The sequence below is a fragment of the Erinaceus europaeus genome, unplaced genomic scaffold, assembly GCF_950295315.1.
Source record: "Erinaceus europaeus unplaced genomic scaffold, mEriEur2.1 scaffold_281, whole genome shotgun sequence".
Taxonomy (NCBI): Eukaryota; Metazoa; Chordata; class Mammalia; order Eulipotyphla; family Erinaceidae; genus Erinaceus; species Erinaceus europaeus.
The window spans coordinates 162,750-170,225 of record NW_026647672.1 but is presented as its reverse complement, the minus strand read 5'-3'; the positions used below and the strand labels follow the sequence as shown (position 1 = coordinate 170,225).

Below are 7,476 nucleotides of genomic sequence, written 5' to 3'. Positions count from 1 at the left end.
CACACTCACTGCACTCACAGGGCTTCTCACCACTGTGGATTCTCTTATGTTCAGTGAGATTCTTGTTAGAACTGAAAGCCCTTCCACATTCGCTGCATTCAAAGGGCTTTTCCCCAGTGTGGATTCTTAGATGATTTAGAAGGTAAGCACTCTGAGGTTTCTCACCACTGTGTATTCTCTGATGGCTTATAAGATGGGAGATTTTATTAAAATGTTTACAACATATATCACATTTATAAAGCTTCTTTTCTTCCATGGATATTAAATTTTCAGGAAGAGCTGAAGCTAAAGTCAAGATTTCCCCAAATTCCTTGCACTTTTGGCCTTGTTTTTCTGGTGAAGTACTTTTCTTCTGATTTTGTGCACAGAGGGAACCTTTTACCACTGTCTTTCTCTCCTCTGTTTCATCTCCCCGCTGATTTGCTAAAACTTGCCCATCACACACTTCCTCAGAACCAAAGACCTGGGTATCACATTTCTGAAGTCTTTCTGATGTTCCCTTCTGAGAATCTGACCTTTGAGCCGTGCTTGGTTTTGATGTCACCTCCTCATTCTCAGTCATGGTTTCCCATTCTGGTAAAAAGGGTTAAAAATGAAAATATTAACATCCCCCTGTAACCCAAGTTAGAAAAGTACACTTTTATATGAAAATAATAAGGAAACAAACTTTCATTAAACAAAGGCACAAAGCAGAATGATACTGACAGAAATTTATAACTGGATTAACACAAAGTCACCGAGTTATTGCTAAGCTCTTTATCTTGAGGGTGGTAGATGTAAAAACATAAACAATATTGAAAAAAAAAAATGAGTGCGAGAAAGTACCAGATTGAGAACATGGGACCCTATGTAGGTGTTTCATATTTGAGGTTCAGGAAGTTGGGACAGAAAGGTCCCTTTATAAAACATTGTCTCTTAAAGACTGGGTGATAGCTGACCTGGTAGATCACACACTTTACAATTTGTGACAAGCCAGGTTCGACACCCTGGGAACAACACGAGAGCAATTTGCAAACAGGAAGCTTCATGACCAGTAGAGGCATGTGGTGGTGCCTCTGCCTCTGTCTCTCCTATCTTTCTCTGCCTCTGTCTCTCCTATCTTTCTCCTCCTCTGTCTCTCCTATCTTTCTCCTCCTCTATCTCTCCTATCTTTCTCTGCCTCTGTCTCTCCTGTCTTTCTCCTCATCTGTCTCTCCTGTCTTTCTCCTCCTCTGTCTCTCCTATCTTTCTCCTCCTCTGTCTCTCCTATCTTTCTCCTCCTCTGTCTCTCCTATCTTTCTCTGCCTCTGTCTCTCCTATCTTTCTCCTCCGGTCTCTCCTATCTTTCTCTGCCTCTGTCTCTCCTATCTTTCTCCTCCTCTGTCTCTCCTATCTTTCTCCTCCTGTCTCTCCTATCTTTCTCTGCCTCTGTCTCTCCTATCTTTCTCTGCCTCTGTCTCTCCTATCTTTTTCTGCCTCTGTCTCTCCTATCTTTCTATGCCTCTGTCTCTCCTATCTTTCTCCTCCTCTGTCTCTCCTATCATTCTCTGCCTCTGTCTCTCCTATATTTCTCCTCCTCTGTCTCTCCTATCTATCTCTGCCTCTGTCTCTCCTATCTTTCTCCGCCTCTGTCTCTCCTATCTTTCTCCTCCTCTGTCTCTCCTATCTCCTCCTCTGTCTCTCCTATCTTTCTCCTCCTCTGTCTCTCCTATCTTTCTCCTCCTCTGTCTCTCCTATCTTTCTCTGCCTCTGTCTCTCCAAACTTTCTCCTCCTCTGTCTCTCCTATCTTTCTCCTCCTCTGTCTCTCCTGTCTTTCTCTGCCTCTGTCTCTCCTATCTTTCTCTGCCTCTGTCTCTCCTATCTTTCTTCTCCTCTGTCTCTCCTATCTTTCTCCTCCTCTGTCTCTCCTATCTTTCTCCTCCTCTGTCTCTCCTATCTTTCTCCTCCACTGTCTCTCCTATCTTTCTCTGCCTCTGTCTCTCCTATTTTTCTCCTCCTCTGTCTCTACTATCTTTCTCTGCCTCTGTCTCTCCTATCTTTCTCCTCCTCTGTCTCTCCTATCTTTCTCCTCCTCAGTCTCTCCTATCATTCTCTGCCTCTGTCTCTCCTATATTTCTCCTCCTCTGTCTCTCCTATCTATCTCTGCCTCTGTCTCTCCTATCTTTCTCCGCCTCTGTCTCTCCTATCTTTCTCCTCCTCTGTCTCTCCTATCTCCTCCTCTGTCTCTCCTATCTTTCTCCTCCTCTGTCTCTCCTATCTTTCTCCTCCTCTGTCTCTCCTATCTTTCTCTGCCTCTGTCTCTCCAAACTTTCTCCTCCTCTGTCTCTCCTATCTTTCTCCTCCTCTGTCTCTCCTGTCTTTCTCTGCCTCTGTCTCTCCTATCTTTCTCTGCCTCTGTCTCTCCTATCTTTCTTCTCCTCTGTCTCTCCTATCTTTCTCCTCCTCTGTCTCTCCTATCTTTCTCCTCCTCTGTCTCTCCTATCTTTCTCCTCCACTGTCTCTCCTATCTTTCTCTGCCTCTGTCTCTCCTATTTTTCTCCTCCTCTGTCTCTACTATCTTTCTCTGCCTCTGTCTCTCCTATCTTTCTCCTCCTCTGTCTCTCCTATCTTTCTCCTCCTCAGTCTCTCCTAATTTTCTCCTCCTCTGTCTCTCCTATCTTTCTCCGCCTCTGTCTCTCCTATCTTTCTCCTCCTCTGTCTCTCCTATCTTTCTCCGCCTCTGTCTCTCCTATCTTTCTCATCCTCTGTCTCTCCTATCTTTCTCTGCCTCTGTCTCTCCTATCTTTCTCTGCCTCTGTCTCTCCTATCTTTCTCTGCCTCTGTCTCTCCTATCTTTCTCTGCCTCTGTCTCTCCTATCTTTCTCCGCCTCTGTCTCTCCTATCTTTCTCCTCCTCTGTCTCTCCTATCTTTCTCCTCCTCTGTCTCTCCTATCTTTTTCCTCCTCTGTCTCTCCTATCTTTCTCCGCCTCTGTCTCTCCTATCTTTCTCCTCCTCGGTCTCTCCTATCTTTCTCCTCCTCTGTCTCTCCTATCTTTCTCCTCCTCTGTCTCTCCTATCTTTCTCCTCCTCTTCTCTCCTATCTTTCTCCGCCTCTGTCATTCCTATCTTTCTCCTCCTCTGTCTCTCCTATCTTTCTCCGCCTCTGTCTCTCCTATCTTTCTCCTCCTCTGTCTCTCCTATCTTTCTCCTCCTCTGTCTCTCCTATCTTTCTCTGCCTCTATCTCTCCTATCTTTCTCCTCCTCTGTCTCTCCTATCTTTCTCTGCCTCTGTCTCTCCTATCTTTCTCTGCCTCTGTCTCTCCTATCTTTCTCCTCCTCTGTTTCTCCTATCTTTCTCTGCCTCTGTCTCTCCTATCTTTCTCTGCCTCTGTCTCTCCTATCTTTCTCCGCCTCTGTCTTTCCTATCTTTCTCCTCCTCTGTCTCTCCTATCTTTCTCCGCCTCTGTCTCTCCTATCTTTCTCCTCCTCTGTCTCTCCTATCTTTCTCCTCCTCTGTCTCTCCTATCTTTCTCTGCCTCTATCTCTCCTATCTTTCTCCTCCTCTGTCTCTCCTATCTTTCTCTGCCTCTGTCTCTCCTATCTTTCTCTGCCTCTGTCTCTCCTATCTTTCTCCTCCTCTGTTTCTCCTATCTTTCTCTGCCTCTGTCTCTCCTATCTTTCTCTGCCTCTGTCTCTCCTATCTTTCTCCGCCTCTGTCTCTCCTATCTTTCTCCTCCTCTGTCTCTCCTATCTTTCTCCTGCTCTGTCTCTCCTATCTTTCTCCGCCTCTGTCTCTCCTATCTTTCTCCTCCTCTGTCTCTCCTATCTTTCTCCTCCTCTGTCTCTCCTATCTTTCTCCTCCTCTGTCTCTCCTATCTTTCTCCGCCTCTGTCTCTCCTATCTTTCTCCGCCTCTGTCTCTCCTATCTTTCTCCTCCTCTGTCTCTCCTATCTTTCTCCTCCTCTGTCTCTCCTATCTTTCTCCTCCTCTGTCTCTCCTATCTTTCTCCTCCTCTGTCTCTCCTATCTTTCTCTGCCTCTGTCTCTCCTATCTTTCTCCTCCTCTGTCTCTCCTATCTTTCTCCTCCTCTGTCTCTCCTATCTTTCTCTGCCTCTGTCTCTCCTATCTTTCTCCTCCTCTGTCTCTATCTTTTTCCTCCTCTGTCTCTCCTATCTTTCTCTGCATCTGTCTCTCCTATCTTTCTCCTCCTCTGTCTCTCCTATCTTTCTCTGCCTCTGTCTCTCCTATCTTTCTCCTCCTCTGTCTCTCCTATCTTTCTCCTCCTCTGTCTCTCCTATCTTTCTCCTCCTCTGTCTCTCCTATCTTTCTCCTCCTCTGTCTCTCCTATCTTTCTCCTCCTCTGTCTCTCCTATCTTTCTCTGCCTCTGTCTCTCCTATCTTTCTCCTCCTCTGTCTCTCCTATCTTTCTCCTCCTCTGTCTCTCCTATCTTTCTCTGCCTCTGTCTCTCCTATCTTTCTCCTCCTCTGTCTCTATCTTTTTCCTCCTCTGTCTCTCCTATCTTTCTCTGCATCTGTCTCTCCTATCTTTCTCCTCCTCTGTCTCTCCTATCTTTCTCTGCCTCTGTCTCTCCTATCTTTCTCCTCCTCTGTCTCTCCTATCTTTCTCCTCCTCTGTCTCTCCTATCTTTCTCCTCCTCTGTCTGTCCTATCTTTCTCTGCCTCTGTCTCTCCTATCTTTCTCCGCCTCTGTCTCTCCTATCTTTCTCTGCCTCTGTCTCTCCTATCTATCTCTGCCTCTGTCTCTCCTATCTTTCTCCTCCTCTGTCTCTCCTATCTTCTCCTCCTCTGTCTCTCCTATCTTTCTCCTCCTCTGTCTCTCCTATCTTTCTCCTCCTCTGTCTCTCCTATCTTTCTCCTCCTCTGACTCTCCTATCTTTCTCTGCCTCTGTCTCTCCTATCTTTCACCGCCTCTGTCTCTCCTATCTTTCTCCGCTTCTGTCTCTCCTTTCTCCGCCTCTGTCTCTCCTATCTTTCTCTGCCTCTGTCTCTCCTATCATTCTCCTCCTCTGTCTCTCCTATCTTCTCCTATCTTTCTCCTCCTCTGTCTCTCCTATCTTTCTCCTCCTCTGTCTCTCCTATCTTTCTCCTCCTCTGTTTCTCCTATCTTTCTCTGCCTCTGCCTCTCCTATCTTTCTCCGCCTCTGCCTCTATCTTTCTCCTCCTCTGTCTCTCCTATCTTTCTCTGCCTCTGTCTCTCCTATCTTTCTCCTCCTCTGTCTCTCCTATCTTTCTGCTCCTCTGTCTCTCCTATCTTTCTCCACCTCTGTCTCTCCTATCTTTCTCCTCCTCTGTCTCTCCTATCTTTCTGCTCCTCTGTCTGTCCTATCTTTCTCCGCCTCTGTCTCTCCTATCTTTCTCCGCCTCTGTCTCTCCTATCTTTCTCCGCCTCTGTCTCTCGTATTTCTCTCCTCCTCTGTCTCTCCTATCTTTCTCCTCCTCTGTCTCTCCTATCTTTCTCTGCCTCTGTCTCTCCTATCTTTCTCCTCCTCTGTCTCTATCTTTCTCCTCCTCTGTCTCTCCTATCTTTCTCTGCCTCTGTCTCTCCTATCTTTCTCTGCCTCTGTCTCTCCTATCTATCTCTGCCTCTGTCTCTCCTATCTTTCTCCTCCTCTGTCTCTCCTATCTTCTCCTCCTCCTCTGTCTCTCCTATCTTTCTCCTCCTCTGTCTCTCCTATCTTTCTCCTCCTCTGTCTCTCCTATCTTTCTCCTCCTCTGTCTCTCCTATCTTTCTCTGCCTCTGTCTCTCCTATCTTTCTCCTCCTCTGTCTCTCCTATCTTTCTCTGCCTCTGTCTCTCCTATCTTTCTCCGCCTCTGACTCTCCTATCTTTCTCCACCTCTGTCTCTACTATCTTTCTCCACCTCTGTCTCTCCTATCTTTCTCTGCCTCTGTCTCTCCTATCTTTCTCCTCCTCTGTCTCTCCTAACTTCTCTTCCTCTGTCTCTCTTATCTTTCTCTGCCTCTGTCTCTCCTATCTTTCTCCTCCTCTGTCTCTATCTTTCTCCTCCTCTGTCTCTCCTATCTTTCTCCGCCTCTATCTCTCCTATCTTTCTCCGCCTCTGTCTCTCCTATCTTTCTCCTCCTCTGTCTCTCCTATCTTTCTCCTCCTCTGTCTCTCCTATCTTTCTCCTCCTCTGTCTCTATCTTTCTCCTCCTCTGTCTCTCCTATCTTTCTCTGCCTCTGTCTCTCCTATCTTTCTCTGCCTCTGTCTCTCCTATCTTTCTCCGCCTCTGTCTCTCCTATCTTTCTCTGCCTCTGTCTCTCCTATCTATCTCTGCCTCTGTCTCTCCTATCTTTCTCCTCCTCTGTCTCTCCTATCTTCTCCTCCTCTGTCTCTCCTATCTTTCTCCTCCTCTGTCTCTCCTATCTTTCTCCTCCTCTGTCTCTCCTATCTTTCTCCTCCTCTGTCTCTCCTATCTTTCTCTGCCTCTGTCTCTCCTATCTTTCTCCTCCTCTGTCTCTCCTATCTTTCTCTGCCTCTGTCTGTCCTATCTTTCTCCGCCTCTGACTCTCCTATCTTTCTCCACCTCTGTCCATCCTATCTTTCTCCTCCTCTGTCTCTCCTATCTTTCTCCTCCTCTGTCTCTCCTATCTTTCTCCGCCTCTGTCTCTCCTATCTTTCTCTGCCTCTGTCTCTCCTATCTTTCTCCGCCTCTGTCTCTCCTATCTTTCTCCTCCTCGGTCTCTCCTATCTTTCTCCTCCTCTGTCTCTCCTATCTTTCTCCTCCTCTGTCTCTCCTATCTTTCTCCTCCTCTGTCTCTCCTATCTTTCTCCGCCTCTGTCATTCCTATCTTTCTCCTCCTCTGTCTCTCCTATCTTTCTCCGCCTCTGTCTCTCCTATCTTTCTCCTCCTCTGTCTCTCCTATCTTTCTCCTCCTCTGTCTCTCCTATCTTTCTCTGCCTCTATCTCTCCTATCTTTCTCCTCCTCTGTCTCTCCTATCTTTCTCTGCCTCTGTCTCTCCTATCTTTCTCTGCCTCTGTCTCTCCTATCTTTCTCCTCCTCTGTCTCTCCTATCTTTCTCTGCCTCTGTCTCTCCTATCTTTCTCTGCCTCTGTCTCTCCTATCTTTCTCTGCCTCTGTCTTTCCTATCTTTCTCCTCCTCTGTCTCTCCTATCTTTCTCCTCCTCTGTCTCTCCTATCTTTCTCCTCCTCTGTCTCTCCTATCTTTCTCTGCCTCTGTCTCTCCTATCTTTCTCCTCCTCTGTCTCTCCTATCTTTCTCCTGCTCTGTCTCTCCTATCTTTCTCTGCCTCTGTCTCTCCTATCTTTCTCCTCCTCTGTCTCTCCTATCTTTCTCCTCCTCTGTCTCTCCTATCTTTCTCCTCCTCTGTCTCTCCTATCTTTCTCCGCCTCTGTCTCTCCTATCTTTCTCCGCCTCTGTCTCTCCTATCTTTCTCCTCCTCTGTCTCTCCTATCTTTCTCCTCCTCTGTCTCTCCTATCTTTCTCCTCCTCTGTCTCTCCTATCTTTCTCTGCCTCTGTCTCTCCTATCTT

General features: G+C 46.9%; 1 protein-coding gene across 1 annotated transcript in view; it reads right to left on the bottom strand.

Moving 5' to 3' along the window:
* Positions 1–291: 291 nt before the first annotated feature.
* The window catches only part of LOC103128295 (zinc finger protein 197-like), a 101,052-nt gene continuing 93,867 nt past the window's right edge, over positions 292–7,476 (bottom strand). Inside the window, 2 exon segments of the mRNA XM_060184230.1 lie at positions 292–342; positions 344–573. Coding sequence (XP_060040213.1) covers positions 292–342; positions 344–573 — 281 coding nt within the window.